A 23,179-nucleotide genomic window follows, 5' to 3' on the forward strand; every position below is an offset into this window, starting at 1 on the left:
CTCAAATGTCCACAAACAAAATGATTAATTTTTAATAATTTCTTGTCATAGGGAGCAAAGAAACCAGAACATATTCACATATAAGAAGCTGGAAAATTGAATGAATTGATTATTAAAATTGATTAGAAGTAGATTAATAATCAATTCATTGTTTCAGACTTTTGTAATGTATGGTATAAGTTGTTCAGTGTTGAGGTGTTTTAAATATAATTATCCATCCATGGATATTAATTCTTAAATATAATTATTTATAATTTCCTTTCCTTCATGTTTATGTTATATAACTTAAGTTATTAATTCCGTTTTGATATAAATAGAAATGAAGACGCAAACTTGAAAATAACACACGTCAAAGACAAAGAAACCGGTGTTTTGGAGTAGCTGCTGTTGGTTTCTAAGTGCTGTACTCCAGGTACTGTAATGATATTATAAAGTACCAAATTGTAAGAACTTGTTTTCCAACATAGTTTTAAAAAGGTGTTAGTGATGCATCCTTAGTTTGAAGCAAAGAAAGGGGAAAGGAACTGGAAAACGGACCAAATTATTACAGTATTATCCAGCAAGTGAAAGATAGAAATGAGAAAGATCTTGAATCTTGAATGATCTTTCTAGTGTTAGTATTTTTCTAAAGTTGTTGAGAAGTTTGGTTGAAGACTGCAGTCTGAATGTAGCAGGCTGGTGAGAAGTCATAGACAGCAGCAGTGTGCAGCCTCTGCTGCGTTTCCTTCCAGGGTTTGCACTCCCTCCTGAACTGATGGAGGTGTCAGCTGACTGACTGCAACACATGCAGCAGCTGTGAGTGTGTGTGTGTGTGTGTGTGTGTGTCACATGTTCACCTCCCATACACCGCAAACTATGCTGTCCTCAAAAATCAACTACACCATGTAATTGATCATTTCAGTTTAAATCATTTTGTGAATATTGCACTCTCCTCAATCCACTAACTATTCTGTTGGGGCTACGATAACCGTTAATAAAAAATAGTTTCAAGAAGTTATTATTCTAACTGTGTCAGGTTTGGGTCAGACTTGGACAAAACATACAGAACGTAGGTCGGGTTTCGGGTTTGGGTTTTCCAATTAAAATTCTGATTATTGTTATGATATGGCTGTAAATTAGTCTCTGCATTAGGCACAAATTTACTCGGGTCAATATTTACATTGTCATTTGGGTGAATACAAATATGATGACATAGATTTATTTTTCAAGATATTAGAAACAAAATCAAACCCCCCCAAAAAAGTTGCAAAACTGCTGATATAACCTATTGTTTATTGTATATCAGTAAGTCAGAGGTTTTGAATGACGTCATGTGAATTTACCACACAAAGAGACTTTTATGACGTCACACTTAGCCTGTAGATCAGATCATGCCCTGCATTTAACAGGTGTAACATGTACCATATGCACACTGTTTGCAACCAGAGGTTACATAGTAACATTCACCCAGTCAAAATAATCTTGGAGACATTATTTGAAGGTTGTGTCGCTTTAAACCTGATGATGTGAACGTAGTCGGTTACAGTTTGGGGTCTCACGTGACGAGTGAGATCTTAATGCTGCTGTTCACATGACCAGACATGGTTTATGATTCAGACAAAGATCCTTTGACCAACATTAACGCGTTTTCTCCGCGGGATTTGCTCTACGAACGCTGGGGTACTCGTTTTTCATCATTTGTATTCTTCACAGGAACATAAACGACAACACGGAGGACTGAGTGACGACACAGCGCCTCTGTCACGTCAAGTGCAAGTTAGTTCTGCGCAGCACCGACACACGAGCTGCGCGTAGAGCTGTGACACGACCACAACAACAACATCAGCATCAGCTGTTTTCTACTTGAAGGATTTACAAAGCGTGAAAAGATGAACGTGTGTCATGCGCTGCTTGCGTTCACTTTCGCCTGCGTTTCTCTTCCAGGTGAGTATGACTTTCACACTCTGCTGGTGTTCACACAATATTCAAATCCAACAAAAGATAGTACACAGCATTTTCAGTCTGTATTTTTAATCCTAATCAGAACTAATAAAGCTCCACAATGAAAGTATTCAGTAATCTCAACTGTAACATTACTATGCATAATATATTAAAATGATCCATTCCTAATGTAAAAACCTGACAATTATATATTAAACTACAACAAATGACTAGACTGTAATTATAACCCATTCATAATGCTATATTTTATAATTTTATAATGCAAGCTTTTATTTTAAATGGTCTGTATTTACACTACATTCACCCATTCACTCACACTTCCATAGTGAGGAGTACAGGGGGCAGCCCATGACCAAGTGGAAAGGGAATTTGGCTTGCAACCGAAAGGTCGCTGGTTCAAGTCCCCACCCGGTGAAAAGGGCTGGGTACTCCTAAGCAAAGTACCCAACCCGGTACTCAGTGTGGCAGCCCACTGCTCCTAATTCTAGGATGGGTCAAATGCTTTGGCAAGTAGAACCAAGAATCAAACCCACAACCTTTAAGTAGATCCCAATTTTGCAAAGTCTTGTGTGATTTTATCCATCTATAAATTCCAGAACCGATGGTCCGAGTCATTTCAAACTTGGCACGAGTAAGTGCAGTGCCAAGTTTGATGTTGTTTGGAGAAGTAATTGTCTTTTTAGTCATGATGGTGTGGGAACAGTTCTGGCCCCTGTGAGCTGGACCACACTTCTTAAAGGTTATCTAACATTCTCTTCCTATACAACACATGATCGTAAATATTGGATAAACAACAGGTTTGACATGGGGACCACTTAGTTCCAATATAGGAAGTATCTGTGTTTCCTTAACAAGCCTTATCCAGGACTGGCCCATAAACGTGCTGTAAAACTGTCCTAGGTAATGCTCGTGACCCCAATGAGGAGTTTCCTGCTTGCTTTTCAATGCAATGGAATGCACATCTTAACAATTCAGCTGAGTCTGATACTACACATACAGTACATCTACTCTTCAGTGTAAACATAACGTACATGTGAAGCCAAACTCCGTCCCATCCTGAGGAAGCTTCTGCTCCTCAAATGCAATGAAGTTTACCTCTTAAACACATTTGAGACAGAATGTAGCTGTGTTATTGTGTTCATCTAAGTCAGATATCTACTGCAGCCACTCCCCCTCTCACTCACACGTAGAAGCGTAGTGCTCGACTGGCAAGTAACGCACTAAAAACACACACAAAAACAGATTTTGCACTGCACTAGTAATAATACAATAATGGAAATAACCATAAGTCTGAAGATTTCTAGTATTTGTGTGCATTTAAACAACACACAGGTTGTTTCATAGTTAAATAATATGTTTAAAGTTGATGAATCCAAAGGCCTTATTGTTTTCTCAGGTACCTGTATCAAAACAAGACCACAATAGACCCTGCACTCTATTCTATTCTATTGTATTGGATTCTATTCTATTATACCTATTCTATTTGTTGTGTTGTGTCATTTGAGAGCTCCATGTGACCACCATGATCGCACACACACACACACAAGTTTGTGCATCTATTCCACTGAGGTCACTGCATTGACCTCCAGTCTAAACAGAGCATGAAGACAAACCAGTTGATTCCTAACCCAGGGGTCTCAAACTCAAATGACTCGGTGGACACTGAGTGTGTGACGCTAGTGTGGTCAGGAGGGGGTTGGTCATGTGAGAAATAAAAGCCTCCAAATCTAAATCACAATACAACCACACATTTCTTCTCCCACAAAGAAGAAATAATCAGCCCACAACATGACTCTGCTAATATGCTGTTGTTGATTTTTATTTATATTTATAAGATTTTTGGATCCTATTGGATTTGTATGGATTTATACTGACTATTCTATAGGCTCCTCCCTGATTATCAGGGAGGTCTGACTGGTGTAAAAATCACCAAAACAGCATTATGGTGTAATTGTGCAGTGCTGCAGGAATTCACTGGCCCAAAAGCCATGCCCTCTTCATATTAGAACATATGTTTCAAAAATGTAAAATCATCATGATGCTGATATCATTTTCCGTGTAAAAATGACAGTTCAGATGCAAAAATGAAAAGTCATAGCAATTTTGAACTGTATCCCAATTGCAATATCCGTCAAACTAATAGCAAATATTATTTTTTGACCACGTTGTCAACGCTCAACCACCAGCAGCAGCATTTATTCTCTAGTAAGACTGGGCCATATATCAATATTATATTTATAGCATGACATGAGACAACATATGGTCTCTGATGACTTTTCCTGGTTTTAAAGGCTCATATTCATGATTGAATACATTTGTGAAATACACTTTTTATACACATTTATAAATATAATAATATTCCTAAATGAAATATTATTTATTGATGAACAAATACAAGGAATCGACCAAAATTATATGTGAAATAAAATCACTTAATAACACTTAATTATTTGTGCTATAGCAGATTTTGGCCATATTTATAGGCAATTTCATTGTTTCTAATGTTAAAAAGCCAAAGAAATAGCAGGTATTATGAAAAGGAATAAGTGTATTTTAAGATCATGTAATATAGATCATAAACATTAGTACATTTTTATTTTAGAGTGTATTTTCTTAAAAGAAAACGTTTCATGAGTGTGTAACTCTAGATTGACCATAGGTATGAGAGTAAATGGTTGTTTGTATAATGGATAGATGGAATTAGTTTAATTAATGTAACCTGCTATCATTTCAGTTAATTTTTGGAAATTACTTTATCAATTTACCAATTTACCAGTTCAAAGTTATATTAGGTGTTACAGGTATGGTTGTAAATGAGTTGCTACATTATCAATACATTTTATAATTTTTCAGCTTCTTCAATGTGAATATTTTCTGGTTAGTTTGCTTCATATAACAAAGAAATCATTAAAACTGAATAATATTAGACATTTAAGAACCTCATTATTTCGAGGTTTTGGGAAACAATGTAATCCTAAATTGCGGCCCCAGTTTATAGCGTCAAACAGTTGGTAAGTTCTTTGTCATTAAAGTCTAAACACAATATGGAAGTACAGTATGAATATGTGTCTGTGCTGATGAAGATCAAAGAAGAGTTGAGTTTCAGACTTTTGGGAAAGTGTGAGTCACATGGTGATACGATATTGTTGAGATGGATGAGAAGGTTTTTTAAGGACATGAGATGAAGTGCAGTATATAAATATGAAGGGATAATAAAGTGACACATAAATACAATACAGATACAGAGTAATGTGGTGGCCATAGTAAAAGTGTAGGTTATCTCGTGGAAATGTGTGAAATCTGAGACATTTACTGACATGCTGTTTTCTCCTGTTTTCATTGTCTCATCCTCAGGTGGTATCCAGGCTCTTACTTTTGAGGTCAAGGAGGGAAACTCCACCTGTATTAAAGCCGAGCTTTCTGTTTCCTTCTCCATCACTTACAACACCTCCAGCAGCACAGTAAGTACAGCCCATGATGACAGTGATGCTTCCTGTGATCCCCAGTCCTATCTATAACTTGTGTCTCCTCCTCAGAGAACGGTGCAGCTTCCTCTGCCGGACTCTTCCACAGTTGACGTCGGCAGAAGCACATGTGGCTCAGACAGCAGCTCGGCGCGGTTGGTGGTGCTGTTTGGACCAGGCCACGCTCTCGGCCTGAGCTTTACAACCAACTTGAGTGTGTACAGCGTCACTAACCTGACGCTGCAGTACAACCTGAGTGACACTGTCTCCTTCCCTGATGCAAGCAGCTCTGGTGAGAACAAACGCTCAACAAAAATGATTTATTTATTTATTATTTGCTGGGCAGCCCATGGTTAAGTGGAAAAGGAACTTGGCTTGTAGCAGATGGTTCTCCTAGCGCTGGTCCCAAGCCCGTGTACAATACAAGGAAAAACCAAGAAAATCAAAAATGTATAGAAAATACATGACAAAATGACACTACTGGACTTTCACTTTACTTTCATTTTACATTTCAAACTTGTTTTGAACCCCAAAAGAGTTTTACACAGTTTTAATTAATCATTGAGTTCATAATCCTTGTGAATTACAATTTCCTTTTCTTAGTTTAAAGAATGTCTGAATGCAAACAGTAGGAGTTTTATTCACCACACAAAAAATGACCTTGAGTGTTTTAGAATACACACTGTCTAGAAATTTTAACATGTAAGAGCCGATGAAAATTCCAGATGTTCAACTTTATTTATTATTCTAATGACTCTTTAGAGGCATTTTTATTCAATAAATCCTTTAAACCCATAACTTACGTCTATGTGTGGTTTCCAGCAACGTTTGTGGTCTATAATGACTCCCAAAAACGTTTAAATTCAACTTTATGTCAAAATTTGGTGCCACCAAAAATGTTGTTTTATTTTCATTTAATGATGCCTTATTGAAGTCAAACCTATATTTTCAATTCGATCCACTCCTTTTCTACTGATTCAATTATATATATAATAACAAAATAACTTTGCTATTACTATTGTCCACAAACATCACAAAATGTCTGATACTGTGCACATATCATTTAAATAAAGTATAAATAACTTAGGTCCTAATACTGAACCTTGTGGCACTCCACATGTTACTCTTCTCGAACATGATTTAATATCATTAATTTGGACATACTGGAATCTATTATTTAAATAACCTTTTAACCAATGTTGTGCAAGACCTCTTATACCATAGTGTTCACATTTCTTTGGAAGTAACCAGAAAATTGAAGACGTAAATCAGTTAACACACCGACTGTAAACATGTTCTCAATATTTTCAGTTTTCTTTTTTGCATTTACATTCATTGTATTTACAAAAATATTATCAATCAAATATGCACTAATTATCCTGCTAGGTTTTAAAATCAATGGACATAAACTTAAACTGAACATAGTATTAACAAACTCCCCAGTTTTCTTATGATCATTTGATATTACGTAACATAACGTGTTTGTGACCTTTAACTTTGTGTCGATTTGTGTTAAGTGCTCTTGCTTTGTCTGATCCGTGGTCTGTGTGATTGTGTTGCAGTCGTGGTGTTTGAGTTTACCACTTCAGTTGGGATGTGGGCGTCGACCAACACCACCTATCGCTGTGTGAGTCCCACTGCTGTTAGAGTGGGCGGAGACACTGTCACCTTCTCTGATGTGAGGCTCGAGGCCTACATGCCAGGAAATGACCTGAGTCCAACAGGTGAGACTGTATGCTAAAGCTTCCATGCCTTCCTTGGATGTAAGACGCTACACACACTGGATGACTCTGGTTTATAAGGCTCTTTTTGGCTTGGTTCCTGCTTATTTATGCACTTTTCTTCAGAGAACAAAAGACCACTGTGCCTTAGGTTCCAATGACATTTTGTACCTGTCTGCTCCCCGTGTTCAGACACTTTCTTTGCCCCTTCTGCTTGGAATACCCTCCAAACTGAAGTGAAATATAAGCTTTAATATGAATTCTTGTCTGTGCAATTGTTTATTCGGAGTTGGAGCCATTACAAATTCTTGGCTTCAGTTCCTCTCTGCTCCGGACGTCTCGTAGGGACGGCTGTCAATCAAATACATGAAGTTCTTTGTAGGTGTGATCGCACTGAAAGTGACCAATCATAAGAGGGCCAGTGCCCTCCTTGGTCTCCACCCCCTGGTCACTCAAGTGAGCAGATTTGAACTTCGTGGGCAGATTTTACTTTAAAAGTAAGCCTGAAAATAGCCAAGCACGCGTGTAAAACATTCTTGTATTTGATTTATTTACTGCTCTCATGACTTTTGACATAAAACTGACGCTGTATGGTGTTAACAGCACAGTGCAGCGTATACAGGAGTGGGTCTGGGTGCATCTTGCTGGTCAAAGTAGCCAAAACATAGAACACGTAAAAAAAACCCTAGTTAATTCCCCCTATTTTAATTCATTATTTGATTCTATAAACACAGTCTGACCATCTCAAGCTTTTATTTTGGTACTTCTGGTTACCGATTGTGTGAATTTGAATATTAGCTGATTATTGTGTTTCACCCAGAAGATTTATACTTATATGTAACTATTTCATATATTTATAAGTTGACAAATATTGGTGATAATCTGGAAAAAGTTGACATTCACAGCACGTTTATTAACAGAGCTAAATGTAACAAAATGTTGACGTTATTTTCAGCTTGAGCCACTTTCCAAACTGCACCCCATATTTGCATAGGTGCAAATATGACTGAAAACGCTGAGAAGTGCCCGCATAGAGATTCAGAAGTGAAATTTACTGCTCTGTAATTCAGCAGTTTAACAGGATAAAAGCCTCTTGTATCCGCCCACCCCTGTGTTGTTGGCGTATATACACAAGCACTCCCTCAGTCAGCTTCGATAATGGTTGTTTGTCTCTATGTGGCCCTGTGATGGACTGGCGACCTGTCTAGGGTGTACCCCGCCTTTCGCCCCATGTCAGCTGGGATTGGCACCAGCGCCCCCGTGACCTCATATGGAGGATAAAGTGGTACAATATGAGTGAGTGAGACCCTAACAAGCTGTCTATTTGAGGATTTATTTCTTGAAGCCGACTTACAACAACTTGTTTAGCAGCAACAGAACGACAGTATGTAACTTTGTACCACTACTACTAGTAGTGCTTGTACTTCTACTACCACCAAAAAGGTAAAATTGTAAAATAACCCTTTGTTTTTGTGGTTCCAGTGGAGGTGTGTCAGATGGACCAAGACCATATGCTCATTCCCATCGTTGTCGGAGCGGCTCTTGCTGGTCTGGTGCTGATTGTGCTCATTGCGTATCTAATAGGCAGGAAGAGGACTCATGCTGGATATCAGACCATCTAAATAAACCTTCCATTCCTTTTGCACCTGATTGACTGAAAAGTGTTAATGAACATGAGTAATGGAAGTAGCAGTTTTTCCTATGTTGAGCATGTTTTTATGTGACGTCTGGAGATTTTATTTAATTTTTTTCTCTGTTGTGAGAAGAAAAATACTTGTTTAAGTGATGAGGCTTAAAAGTCATGTGATCAATGATGGAGGCAGTTTGAATTGATCTTTTTTGAAGGTAATCTGCTGCTCAGCTCTACTCTGTTTTTAGAATCAGTTGAATTTCAATGAACTGCAGTTTGTTGTTAGATTGAATTATTTTTCAAAAAAATTAAAATTACGCACATTGTACACAGAATTTCATAATGATGCATCTGTTACTGAAAGATAATAAAGTCTGGGCTATTTTCACATAATAGAACAATTTGTGGTTTGTTTTTATCTGGTTTTATATGAAAAATGTTTACTCAAATTTGTTAAACCAAGTTTATATTACACAGATTTCATTTTCTGTCCGGCTGTTTGCAGATTTCCAAAAACCTGGTTCTTTTCTACAACTTCTTGATACTCCAGAATTAGGACACAGTTATTTTGAATAATGACCATATCATACACAGAATTGACTTTATTAACCTTAAACAGCAAGGGCAGTAGACTCGCTTCATGGGCTCCATCTTATCAATAAACCTCTATTGCCACCCACTGGCTTTATTCAGCACTGCACATTTGGGTTATAAATTTTTGTCTTAAGACTACCACCACAGCATTTGCTGCCCATCCAATTCGGTAACATCTGAATTGATGTATCACACTAGGAAGGTTTAGCTCACTATATTGTTTCATATGATTTTTTTTTCTTTAAATTAAAGCTCATAAACTCATTGTTGGAAAAAAGAGCGAAGCCTATTACTAACTGAAATACAGTGGACAATTTCTTCTGGTTGTGTTATGTCAATCTGATCATAATCAACAATATTTTCTTAACCGTCTCTAACCCTTCAGAGTAAAGTGCATCATTCCACATCTTCACTAAAGAAAATATTTTTAAACTATAGCACAGACTCATTTGAAATGGAATTATCAGCTCATACAGCAAATTACGAAGAACATTAACATATGATCATATATCCAGTGCATTGAGATTGTATGGAAAGAGTAAATGATAAAAATTGATAGTAATTGTGACAATAGTTCTATTTAAAAGGTGCAAACAGGCTGCTGGGTTCTTCTCCCAGTGGAATGTGTGTTGAACTACAGGAAAGTCTTTTAAATGTCATGACTTTTCTGCAATGATGCGAGATCGACATGTCGCCCGCAGCTTCGTCAAGGTTGCCATGGAGAGACTTCCTGGTTCCTTGAAAATTTTCTGGGAAAGGAAATGAAACTGTGGGATTACAGAATTACAAGAAAACCAAACTACAAATGCATGTTTATCACTTTATCACTCACCTGCATGAAAGTGTGGCATTCATCAACAAATGTATCACGTGTGATCTGCTTAAAGATCTGGCAGATATCTGGCAGAGACTGGGCCTGTTGAATCAGAGCCTGGTTGTGGTGGATCAGTGTCAGCGCCACACGGAACAGGATTTTTGAGCCCTCGTAGAACAGGCAGTCCCATATTCGCAGAACTGTCTGTGGAAAAAAACAACAAGAAAGATTCCACCAGCAATTAAAGTTAAAGCAGGGATGTCAAACTCAAATGACCTGGAGGCCAATAGCAGTGTAGTCTGGTCAAGAGGGGGCTGGTTGAGAAAAAAAAAGCAACTGTTCAGTCGAGGATCAGTTGTGGGTGGGGAATATGATCTTAAAATTATAACAAAATATTCCATCATAGTATTGCAATGAAGATTATTCATGATGATATTTCACAGAATTTTCATCATTAAAACCAAATGTCTATTTATTTATATAATTTGTATAATTATTACTAATATAAAAATGTCGCTAGCAAATATATTGTGTGCCCCCAAATGCTGAATCATCACTCAGCTACAATAAATTGTTTAGAACTTAAACCTAATTTATAGTGAATGATAAATGACACAGCAATAGTAAGCAACAATGTAGACCTTTGTACATTATAGGGCTGAATCATTTGTCTGAAAAGCCGCACCATCATAAAAACAGTGTTTGACAAATAGCAAGCAACAAAATGACCCCTAGGTCTGTCATTAAGCTTTCTTATATGTTTGACTTTTACATTTTTTTTTTATCATGACACTCACCTCCACTGGTAAGACATCTATGTAGAGGCAGATGAACCATCGAGAGACTACAAGAGTCCACATGACGTTATGATCCACCATGGTCTGCCACACTCTGGGGACTTTCATTTTCACCAGCTCCCCTAACACTTCCTGGTCCGTCTTCAGTCCCAGCATGGCCGGACTGTAGTAGTCTACACAGACACAGACATACAGTACATCTGTCTGAGATATATATATATGAAGCTCTATGTTCATTTACTGTTGAGAAAGAGGTTTATATATAGCTTAAATGCAAAAGTGACAGCAGAAAATTATACTGTAACTGTCAAATTGTTTTAAGTAAGTTATTAAAGGCAACATCACTTATTTGAGTAAGTGTTCATCATAAATTCAAACAGTGCAGGTCCTAACATGCCAGACAGATTAAGACCATGTGACCTGTTACAACATTATTCTCAGCCTAGAGCAAAGGGACAACCAGAAAATCAATGCAAACACACAGGCATTCTTACGGAGGACACTTATGGACATAATGCCATTAGATAGCCCCTTACCCTAACCTTAACCATCACAACTAATGTCTAATCTAACCTAAACTTTCTTCTAACCCTAAAACCAGGTCTTAACCCCCAAAAGGCCCTTTAAAATTGTGAGCACTGGACAAAATGTCCTCACTTTCCCCAAATGTCCTAGCTCGATTATTATCTTTTAATCTTTCTGTAAATGTAAAGTTTTGTTTGTAATCTGCTCAACTTGTTTCTGTACATATGAAACCTACAGCATCAGAGAGGGATCTCTCCTCTGTGGCTCATCCTGAGGTGTATGTACCGTGTACAAGGGTTTTTGTGGAGTTTTTTTCCAGAGGGTATCACTTATCAAATAAAATAACTGACATAGGGCAAAAAAGCAGGGTCATACCCTGATGTTCATAACATCCCGATGATATTTTGTAGACAGACAGAACACTGTGCATAAAGATCACCTGTTACACACACACACACCAAAGGAAAAAGATGCTGGACGTGTACCTATCAACATCCCTGGTTTAAACTGGTTTGGTCCTCACAAAGATACAAACGCACACACACCTGGTAAGATTCTGCTAAGGAGTGCATCCATCAGCCAGAAGGATTTCTCTTCATCTTTAGTGATGATAAGTAGATACCCAGCTATGAAGTTCATTCCCTGTAGACAAAAGAGAGACACACAGACTTCACATGAGGAGAACAGTGAAATAAAGCATCCTGCTGAGTGAACACACTGGGTATGTGGATGGATGTATGAAATAAGATAAAGAAGGCTATTGGAGTTTGATGAGACACAAATAGGCTGCACGCCAACTGGATAAAAACATTTGAATTGCAAAACAAGCTGCATGTGCTCCTATGAATGAAATATAAATACCACAGGGTTCTCCACACTAACACAAACACTAACCAAGCTTACTGGGAAGAAAGTAACATTCCAGAGGGTTTATAGACCATGTAGGTCCAGTATTGGTCATATGACACTGAATGTTGCTCACTGCTGCAGCAAGGAAGGCTTCTGCTGCATGTATTCAGGGAATGTGTCAAGTTTCATTGGATTTTGCAAAGTCATTTAAATATGTAATTTGCATATTGTGATATTATCTTCAATTATATATCTTGTCCACCTCTAGCATAGAACAGATGTTTTTATTTTTTTTAAATGGTCACTGTAAGTAAAATAAATAATCTCCTTGAATGAAATGTTGAGAGGAAAAAGGAAGAGAAAGAAGAAAACACTCCAGTTGTGTTGTAATCCAATAATACAACACACCAAACCTTTCACTGCAGTTCAGTGAAAGTCAATATAACTGTGACATACTGTGATCTTCTACCCCACATGACACATAAACCCAAGGTCCTTTACAACAGCAAATGTAATCACAGTAACTATTGTTAACTTAAAATATCCATAATTGGAGGACAGGTATGAAGTTGGGTGTTAAGTTGTCCAGTGTTACCTGGCAGTAGCCCACAGTGGGATTGTGGTAACCAGAAGCTAATAGTACATTGTACAGAGCTTTCTGCAGACATGGGTTGGATGTCCTGTGGAAGTGGATGTTGTCTGGAAAAGTTCTGTTCAAGTCTGAAAGAAACCACATGGACAGCGATCATTACTCTGATGTGAATGAAAAAGAGGCAGCAGGAAAAAGAATGTCTGCAGTCATATGTTCACATTAATGTGCCGACCGTAATGTTTGTGGATGTGTTAATGTTGTGGGTACAGGTGAAGCAGTAAGGAGTAGGGAGACTGAAGCCAATCCCAGCTGAGATAGGGGAAAAAGGTGGGGTCACACCCTGGACATGTCACCAGTCCATCGCAGGGCAAACACACAGAGACAAACAACCATTCACTCTCATGTTTTTGACTGTGGGAGGACGCTGAAGTACGCAGAGAGAACCCATGTGCACACATGGAGAACCACCTCTACCACTGAGCCCCAGCAACACATTACTATCACTTGTTTTATCAGTACCAGGAGAAGTCATGTCACTATCTAACATGAGGTAACACCAACAGCTCTCTGTGTTTTTCAAACAGCAAACTGTTGAGCATCATCGTGTCCCGTGTGTCTGACTGTTGCCTGTAGTTTTTGCAGTGTTGTGCAGCTAAATTGACTATAGTCAGCATTAACCATTGAGCTGAATCAGCAAACTGACGCATGCGGCAGTTACGGATAAATAATTCCATGACAGGGTGCTCAAAGAAATTCTATTTATTTACTCATTTGAGTAAGGTTTCTCCTCAATTCTCAATTCTTTTTGTTGGACAAATTAATCACCACACTTAATTATCCAGACCACCACAGCACAAATATTACAACTATAACTATTACTAATACTATATATATATATATATACACACTATCCTTTTTCTATGCTTTTTCTTTTCTGAGGGTCACATGAGGCGCTGGAACCAAGCAAGAGGCATGTCACACCCTGGACCAGATGATGTAGATAATGTGATGATAAACATTTTTATTAATGCTATTCATTTTTAAATTAAATGCTCCTGGTCTCTATCTTCTTCTCTTTCCTCTCTTTGTAAATATGTAAATGTGTGTTGGTAACAATGAAATTATATAAATATAGTCAAATTCTGCTATAACACAAATCATTAGATTTGAAATTAAATGTGACTTGTCAAAATATACTTTTATTAATTCTATCTATTTTTAATGTAGTATTCCAAATATAATAATAGATTATCAATGCAACAGCATTTAAAATCAGGAAAAGTCAGCACAGATATCTTATCATAATATCAGGATATCTTGTCTCATCTCATATAGATATAATATCGATGTATTGCCTCGCCCTAGTACAGATTGGTCTCAAATAAATGATGATCTTCAGATGTGGATTGGTTACATTCCCTGATCAGGTCAGACAGAGGTTCATGTGTAACTAGAGCTGAAGATTTATGGTGCAGCATCATATTATGTTTCTTTTCCTGCTTAGTTCTTTAAAATTGGCCTGACAACAGTTGAAACTGTTGACACACTGACCTGTGCGGATGGTCTCCACCAGTTTGGGGTCGTGCTGGGCTGTGAGCAGGGACTGGTAGTATCCTGGGTTCCTCTCTAACTGTTCTTGAGCTCCACTGGATGCCATCCAGATAAGAGATCGGTGTTCATTGGGAATCCCTTTACGCACATAACGCTTTACTGAAGGAGAAAGAAAACATTTGAGTTTAAAACCCATGTTTATTTAATGCAAAACTAACTCCTTGTGTGTGTTACCGGTTTTGACACTTACATTTTACATTCTTCTGCACCTTTCTCTGGCCCTTCAGTAGTTTGGACCACTTGATGGAGCGCCTGGTGAGTATAACTAGATACTCGGACATCAGCGCCTCATATGACTCATAATCAAAGTCTTTTGAGCGCTCAAAACCATATGGATCCACTCTGGACCAGAACAACAGTAAACAACTGATTAAACACATCAAAGTACAGTAAATCATATTTTTATCTGGAATACACTTACTAGAAAGATTGAACCTAACTATACAAATTTATATATATGCAGTGCAAAACAAGAAAACTAATCTTTTATAAATCTTTCAAAAACCTTTTTATACCCATATTTAAGCCAGCTCGCTGGGATTCTCTGAGAAGTCAGTAATGAATGAAACATAAAATTGAAGCACTTAAACTATGTAAATAACTATAATTTGACATATTAATCAAGAAATATATTTTCAGTTTTTTTGTAAAACAGTACATTTGAAAAATCATGGACAACAATATTTTAGCATTAAAATATACTTTCAGTTAATAATACACATACTGTATTTACACACACAAATTAAACATGACATGTTCAAAAAGAAGCAGGAGGAATTTTTCACTCATTTGTTCCTACCCCTTTTACACCCACTTAAATACTTAAGCATCATGTTTAATGCTGTTTATTGTTGGAAACTGCTAAGGAAAACATCTGAAACAAATGCCACCAGCTTAGCTGTGTGGTCATTAAATAATCAATCAATCAATCAATCAATACAGTACTAATAAAAACACTATGCCTATATACAATCCAATATTACTGTATATAAACTATTATCCCTAATTTGTATATAACTCCAAAAACCAATTACAACCACAAACTATCTACTTTCATAAAATAAATACATTTTCTTTCTGTGAACATTTTGTGTATATTGTTAAGTATATATTAAGTATATTTCTTGCTTTGTAAATTATTTGTGTCATCATAAAATTTTACCTCATCTATAAACATCAAAGTGAAGGACATTAAATACAACGCATTCTCTATCCTACACTGTTAACTATTCTTATGGCTTCTATATAATTGAAGATAATATCACAATATGCGAATTGTGTATTTTTGAAGTACGTATAATGGCTGTAGGGTGCTGTAGGTGTTAAAATCTGTTTTCCTACAGCTACACTGCGGTTTTATTGAGGTATTACTCATGTGGTATGGTCCTAAATCTCTTTACACAGTCATTTATGGAGACGTGTCTTCCTTATGGTAACAAAAATAAAGTACCGACTCCCGATGAGGTAATTATTATATTTTAAAGTGAAGACATGTTGTATGGTTATGATGATGTTAAGGGTTAGGTTAGGCCAGTGGTAGTTAAGGTTAGAGTAAGTGTGCAGGAAATGAATGGAAGTCAATGTAGTGTCCTCTGAAGTCATGGAAACCAGACTATGTCTCTGTGTGTCAACCTATTGACGTAAGTAACACCATAATCTTCCTGCAGCTTAACCCTTTCATTTGCACAAAGACATCCCTGCAGAGGAAATGTACCTACAGACCAGCAATGTGGTGTAGTTTTCAACATCAAGTACAAACAAAAAGACCCTAGAGCCAGTAAACCCCGCCCCTCTTTTACTGTGTACAGAAAACAGTCCAGGTTTTACCAGTGAGGCTAAAATAAAGACATTATTATGTAACCACTGCATTCCTCATCAGGGGAGTGTCTTTGTTGACAAAGCAAAAGCAGATGTTTAAGTGTAAATGGGGGACTTGAAGCTACCTAATCTTATTATTGTTTGAACAGCACAGCGGTCCTTTTTCTCACTAGAAATAACCACATAGTATTCACGGAAGAGTGAAGTATTAATTCCATCGACAAAACCAAAACGCAAATTGTCAATTAAGTTAAACTTTTTGCAATTTACTAAACCAGACAAAGTGGGCAGTTGTCAAAAGAACACAGAAAATAAAGTATCTCAAAAGTCCAGGTTTAGACTAGTCTTTGAAAACAAGTGGATACATTAATCAAATGTAATTTGTTATATATTCTTAAAGCAGAGTTGTTTTATTAGGTTTTATTACCTAGATTTTTGTAGTTTGTTTTATATTATGGTACATACATTTTTTAAATTATGGTTAAGTATGTTAAGTATCTACCATTTTTGACATTTTTAGGCCTGCATTAACAATTATTTTCATAAGCGATTCATGAGTCAATTACTTTCTTGATTCATTGATTAGTTGTTTGGTCCATGATGTTAAAAAATGCTGATTGTGTTTTCCAAACCTGGAATTGATGAGGTTCTCAAAAGTCTAGTTTTGTTCTCAAACTAAAGTTTTGTTTTATTCTGTTTTAACACTTTCCTTGGAGCCCTACAAACTATCATTTTCAATATGGAAATTTTATGTTACGTCCACTGCTGTTCAGCAAATATTGGGGGTTATTTGACAGAGCTAAGCAGTGGGTGGCAAATTTATTGTCTGAGTCAACACGAAGAAGGATTTTAATAAAGGGCACCAGCAGGTGTTGACACAGAGGAATTTTCTAGATGTTTCCATTTATTGTTGTGGTGACATTTGCTTCTTTATGTAGTGTAGGGATGTTGTAGTTTCCTCAGTAGTCCACACATTCCTCCCATCATCTGTCCTATTCCACATTGTCAATCAATACACTAGCTATCACACCTCCCACAAGCATAGAAACGTTTGTGATATTTCAAGATTTTATCAAATTTTCTGTTTTTAAGGCACAAGTGAAAAAAAATCAGAATAAAACAGGAAACTGACCTGATGAAAAAATATGGTATTTAAAAGGTTTTAGCAGGCTTGGTTAGCTGGTCAAGCCACAGTATCTTACATTGAGCTAGGGATAAGGCAATAACAATATAACGTTTTCTGATTATATTGAAGCTAATATTATTCTGAAATTTCAGAATGTCTTGTTTGATACATTTGAATTTAAGTGCTGGAAAAGCATTTTAAATGAACTTATATAACTACATTTAAAGACCAGAAAACTTCCACAAGAGTCTGGGAATGCCAGTTTAATATTTTATGTAATATAATATTACTGTTAATGTATTACCTGTCCACTCTGTCGCTGGCTCTTCCGCCGATGGAGCGCCCCCTGCTGGTCACCTTGTTCCTCTTCTCCATCTCCTCCAGAAAAGCCGCGCTACTTTCTCACCATGTTTCTACCGTCACAAAACAAATACTCACATTTTAAACCGTCTCGCATGTCGAAGTAAGTTTGACTAAAAGTAAACTCTCCGCGTGTTTGAGTGCGCAGGAACGGGGGTAGGCGCAACAGCTTTGTTTGTGCTGTTCTCATTCACGAGGAAGAAAAAGCGGCGAAAAACTCACAGACGCATTTTTACTCGAACCAAGAAAGAGTTTTGGCAAAGATGCCACAAATATTTGATGTTTCCGCCGATGTTCAGGCTGTTGTGAAGAGGGCAGAGTTTTCCTTCGCTTTAATCGCCATCCACATGCACCTGCTGCTGTTGTTCCCACTGTTCCCGGACTGTAACTATAAACACCTAACCCACTAACTAATTAACTGACCTGTAGCTCTGCTAACTAACTAGCTAACACAACTATGCGCTACAAGGATGTAAATCTATGTCCAACCTTCTTCTCTTCCAGTATCCACTTCTTCTCCATGGAGGATTTTCACACTCGTGACGTATTTGCCCCGGGACACACACGTCAATCAGACTTTGGTGCGTTCAAATGAATCACGTAAAATCCTCATTGGGTTAGAAATGTGACCGGTGGTGCATTCACGAAGTATCGGACAGAAGGCAAAACAAGGCAATTTTCATTTAGTGAAACTTCACAATCATAAAGGTCGATTGAAGGCACTGAACAGAGACATTAAACTCAACACAGAGACATAGACAAACTAGAAAATACATTTTACAACACAAGGTAAACAAAGATTAACAATAAAAGAATGAAATATTTAAAGAGATAAGAAGTATAAATATTGAACAAATAAAACTATTGAAATATAACACTAAGTTAAAGCAAATAAAATAAATACAAACTAAATAGGATAATGACTTCAGATTTATATGAGAATTAGCAATATTAGCTTAAAATGATATCATGATATTCCATCATGATATAGAAATAACATTTGTAACAATATTTTACATGATTTGTTTTGATGCACAACGGTAAAAATTCACAATTGAGAAGAAATTTATGATGCATAAACAAACATTTAAGTAGTGGGCCATCATTTCCATGTACTGTTTCTAATTATTTATCACGTTTACGCAATATTTATCTTTATATACAAACTAAAGCTCCAGGGACCACACAGCAACCCTTGTCTGACATTAAGCAACAAAAAAAAATATTTTAGAACTACATTCAGTGTTTATTTGGCAGAAAACATTTGACACCGATTTCAACTTTTAACACAGAGAGTTACTGTGACATAACATGCTTTTTTTGCTAGCTCACAGTGTACGTTTCTCTGGTAACACATGAAGGCAGCAAAAATATGTTGCTTGCTGCGCCTTCTTCAGATCAGCCACGTAGCACGGGTAAATGCATCCGTCTGTCAACATGAGCATCTGCTCAGCAGCTCTGTACACAACCTGTTACCTCTTACCTGCTTCAATAACTATATGGCCTATTTAATTTCCTGAGCTAATATTATCAAAACATACAGCACATATCAGGACACAGAGTGGAAAAAACAATACAACTAAATTGTTGACCAGTGTTTACTGATGGTCGAGTAATAGATTAATAATTGATTAATATTCAATTAATTGGTGCAGCTCTAATTTATTGTGTGGTCCATAAAATGCCAGACAATAGTGAAAAATGTGGAATTAATATATATTTTATATATAAAAATTCATATATAAATATATATACAAATATTCAGGTTAGAGTCACTGTGTAGTGAAGACATAAGAAAATATTCACATTTAGGAAAGTCACAGAAGTTTTCATGTAAAAAAAAACTGCTTCAAAATGTGCCAAATTCTCCTGCAACATGACCAGTTTGGTGTGCTTTTGTTCAGTGGTCAAAAGCTGTGGCTCCCACAGAGCCGAAATCTTTGTCATGCCAAGTTTGTTGTGCAGAATGTTCTCTACTCCTTCACGGGAGATGCATACAGCATTGTTTCTCTGATTAACAGTCACATATCTGTCCATCCATCACCATGTGGTATCACACCATCAATGTTTTCTTGGGTTGTGGCTATGGCAGGAGATCCTTGGGTCATCTTCAAGGCTCTAACTAACCCTCGTGAACCCTCACCTTCCCACTTTTGCACAGTTGGTAAAGTTGGAGCATCATGACCTAATGTAGCAACCCTGTCAGCATGAATGTCCTTGGGTTCGAACCCCTTCGTCTGCAGATGTTTGGTAAAAATGTCTCTAGAAGAAATTAAAGTATCCAGTTAGTATCACTAAAGGCTGAATCTAATGCATGCCAGTATGCAAGTTTCATTGCTCCTTCTTTGCAGAGGTGGAAAGAGTACTGGAATATTCTACTCAAGTAAAAGTACTGGTCTAAAAATGTACTCAAGTTAAAGCAAAAAAGTTGCTTGCTTAAAATGTACTTAAAATGAGTAAAAGTTACTTTTTTAACAAGGTTGGGGTTCTTCCTTGTGTAGTGAAAAATGACAAGGGGATACAAATCTCACATTCATTGTCTTTAATTAAAGGCAAACCATTACAAATTAAGTGCTGACAAAATCTAGTCAAAATGGGTCAAAGGTCTCTCACTTAATTAGCACCAATTCAATTATCCTCATCAGTCACTGCCAAAGTTTCCGTTGAGTGAATTAATTTTATTTTTATTTTTATTTCAGGCCAACATTTTTTTACTCAGCAACAGATGTGATTTAGGACGTAGTGAAGTACAGTACTTCCACAAAAACATACTTCAGTAAAAGTAAAATTACAATTACACAGTACAAGTACACAAAAAAATCTACTCAATTACAGTAACGCAAGTAAATGTAATTCATTACTTTCCACCTCTGCTTCTTAGTCAGCCTTTGAAGATTTCAACCCACCCTCACAGATGCACTTTATGAAAGAAAATAATAGTGTTATATAAATGAAATTCCTAACTTAAAACCACTGCCATATTTGGCTCTCCTATTCATCTGTTCCGAGCAATCGTCTTTACTTGTGATAACTACAGGTCTGTGTAGGTGTGTGCTGAACACTGTTCTACAGGCAAGGTCATCTAACTCAGTTTAAGTGTGTGAACATGTTGTGAAATGAGGTTGTGGACTAATTCCAGGGAAACAAGTTTCTCTAAATTTAAATATTTAGACACTTCCCCTACAGATTCTGTATAGACAAAAATCTGGATCAAAAAATCATATTCATTTAAAGCATGTTTAGCAAATCAACTAAACCAATCTCGCTCCTCTCGGACAAATAATGAATACATTAGGCAGCATCAGAAAAAACAAACAAGCCACTTTTATTGAAATATAATACTGGGTTATATCTTCATACTTTAGTTAGAAAAGACGAAAAGGAAAGAAATCTTGGTTCAATAGTTGATGAGAGAACATGATGTTTTTTGTGCAGTAAAATAATTACAATTATGTTGACAGTTCAGTTTGAAACAATTCATATCAGTTTCAACAATCGTTTTTCTTTATCCTTGTACCTTACCTTACTCTACACTTTTCAAGAATTTCTATGGAAATACACTGAATGGCATTTAATACAAAGTCATTACAAATAAAAAACACTAAAGCCAGCGTGTCAATAGTATGTATTTTTGTAACTTATAAGAGACAACACCAGTTAGCTGTTGCTTCTACTGTGATTTTGTTGCTGCAATTGTAATTGACCAATTAAAACAAAGAGAAGAAGAGTACCTTCCTGTTGAACTGGGTTGCTGCTTCATCATATGAATATGACAAATGTCCAAATAAAACAAAGATACGGAAAATAAAGTTCATATACAAGCAGTATACAAAATGATTGGGTCAGTCTTGCAGGATTGGGTGGTATGCTGCAGGCAGAAGCGGCCAGACAGAAAAAAATAGCATTCCAATGAAGAATTGAATCCACAGGTGAAGTCGAGAAGATTTGAGAACAAGAATAGACAGAAAAAAGACTTCAAAAAGGCAAGTCTGACATATGGAAAGTCCTCTCAATTGTGACTGATGGTGATGAAAGGCCCAAAATCATGTTATCTGTTATGTGTGGTATCCTCCACAAAAACATTGCCAGAAGCAATGTTTTTGTTTATGTGCAGGACACAATCGAGAGTGGCCAGGACAAGTGTGGGACTTTCAGGCACATTCAATTCAATTCAATTCAATTTTATTTGTATAGCGCCAAATAATAACATACATTATCTCAAGGCACTGTACATAGACATGCAGTGGTAATGGCTGGAAATCGTAACTGGGTTAAGAAAATATTCTTGTGCGGGGCTGGGTGGTGTGTCCAGGCCTTTAGGATCAATTATCAGAGCATCTGAGAGAGGAAATGCTGTCTGAGCTTGTGCATCAATGTCTGTATCAACCTAAAAAGTGAAGGTGTCGGTAAAACGTATGATTTTTGGTTTATATGTTTGTTTGATTGAAGGATCCCCATAGTTGATTGTTGTATACTTTGGCTTCTCTGTTGGCTCATCCTGGTTAGGTTTAATATCAGGTATTTTAACATCAACCATCTTGCTGCCTTCTAAATGAACATCATCAGAGTATTCAGAAAGTCTTAACCTTTGCTGCATATTACTGTCATTCATGTCCACCAGAGTTACTTTTTCTCTTTCCTCTCCAGGTTTCTTGTCCTTTTCTTGTACGTCAGTCTCTGTTGGTTTAATTGTGGTTATACTATGAGGAGCGATGTCATGAGATAGGCTTGTATCAATGTCCTTTTCCCAAGTTTTCATTGTCATTAATGAAGTGTTAGGGGGAGCAGCTGGAGAAGTCTCAGATTGCCATGGTACGGTTGTAGTTTTATGTTCTGGTGCTGACTGAGAGGAAGACTCAGTCTGATCAGGACCTTGTTGATAATCCAGTCTGTAAATGCGTGGGATGACATATTGATAGTGCTTTCTTTGAGTCATCTCTGATCTGGAGCAATTTAGATCCTCCTCTGCTTTGGTCACAAGGTCATGGTCTGTGTTGGTAAAAAGCCCATGAATTTGGGGTTTTGCGGTGTTATCAGCTTCTGTCATGGAAGGTTCACTTTCAGTTAACTCACTTTGAGCATATTGTGGAACTTCACAAGGACTATTGTTCTTCACATCTGGTTTCTTCACTGGCCTCTTGTTTTCTTGGAAATGTTGCGTAGGAGAGGAATCTACACATATGGACCACACAGTAGAGCAAGTCATGATGGTTGCCACATTCCAACTAAGTGAGGCTTGTACCTGTGGAAAAAGTCTGTGAGGTTCTGGTAGTGACCACTCTGAGACAGACGTTAGACAGAGTGACTCTGTTTGTCCATATTTTAACCTGTTGTTGA

At 37.0% G+C, this 23,179-nt stretch overlaps 2 protein-coding genes across 3 annotated transcripts; one reads left to right on the plus strand and one right to left on the minus strand.

Moving 5' to 3' along the window:
- The first annotated feature begins 1,535 nt into the window (after positions 1-1,535).
- Positions 1,536-9,151, plus strand: lamp1a (lysosomal associated membrane protein 1a). Its single transcript, XM_044030430.1, has 5 exons — positions 1,536-1,923; positions 5,296-5,402; positions 5,478-5,697; positions 6,968-7,129; positions 8,609-9,151. Exons 1-5 carry the CDS (start codon positions 1,869-1,871, stop codon positions 8,746-8,748), a joined length of 684 nt encoding a protein of 227 aa, XP_043886365.1. The 5' UTR covers positions 1,536-1,868; the 3' UTR covers positions 8,749-9,151.
- Positions 9,152-9,343: 192 nt separating this feature from the next.
- grtp1a (growth hormone regulated TBC protein 1a) lies at positions 9,344-18,413 on the minus strand. Of its 2 annotated transcripts, none has more exons than XM_044030429.1 (9): positions 18,332-18,413; positions 17,787-17,895; positions 14,729-14,880; positions 14,479-14,637; positions 12,931-13,055; positions 12,032-12,128; positions 10,962-11,134; positions 10,183-10,368; positions 9,344-10,099 (listed from the first exon to the last, which is right to left on the minus strand). In XM_044030429.1, exons 2-9 carry the CDS (start codon positions 17,855-17,857, stop codon positions 10,007-10,009), a joined length of 1,056 nt encoding a protein of 351 aa, XP_043886364.1. In that variant the 5' UTR covers positions 17,858-17,895; positions 18,332-18,413; the 3' UTR covers positions 9,344-10,006. The 2 variants fall into 2 exon arrangements, with proteins under 2 accessions (XP_043886364.1, XP_043886363.1); XM_044030428.1 differs by having other exon boundaries at positions 18,065-18,410.
- Between the last annotated feature and the right edge of the window lie 4,766 nt (positions 18,414-23,179).

Source organism: Solea senegalensis, linkage group LG7 (genome assembly GCF_019176455.1).
Source record: "Solea senegalensis isolate Sse05_10M linkage group LG7, IFAPA_SoseM_1, whole genome shotgun sequence".
Taxonomy (NCBI): Eukaryota; Metazoa; Chordata; class Actinopteri; order Pleuronectiformes; family Soleidae; genus Solea; species Solea senegalensis.

Coding starts and splice junctions, on each gene's coding strand:
- lamp1a (XM_044030430.1), top strand. CDS start 1,869: ATGAACGTGTGTCATGCGCTGCTTGCGTTCACTTTCGCCTGCGTTTCT. Junction 5,403..5,477: donor ACAACACCTCCAGCAGCACA/GTAAGTACAGCC, acceptor TCTCCTCCTCAG/AGAACGGTGCAGCTTCCTCT. Junction 5,698..6,967: donor CCCTGATGCAAGCAGCTCTG/GTGAGAACAAAC, acceptor ATTGTGTTGCAG/TCGTGGTGTTTGAGTTTACC.
- grtp1a (XM_044030429.1), bottom strand. CDS start 17,857: ATGGAGAAGAGGAACAAGGTGACCAGCAGGGGGCGCTCCATCGGCGGA. Junction 12,129..12,930: donor CCACTGTGGGCTACTGCCAG/GTAACACTGGAC, acceptor TTTTGTCTACAG/GGAATGAACTTCATAGCTGG. Junction 10,100..10,182: donor AATGCCACACTTTCATGCAG/GTGAGTGATAAA, acceptor TTCCTTTCCCAG/AAAATTTTCAAGGAACCAGG.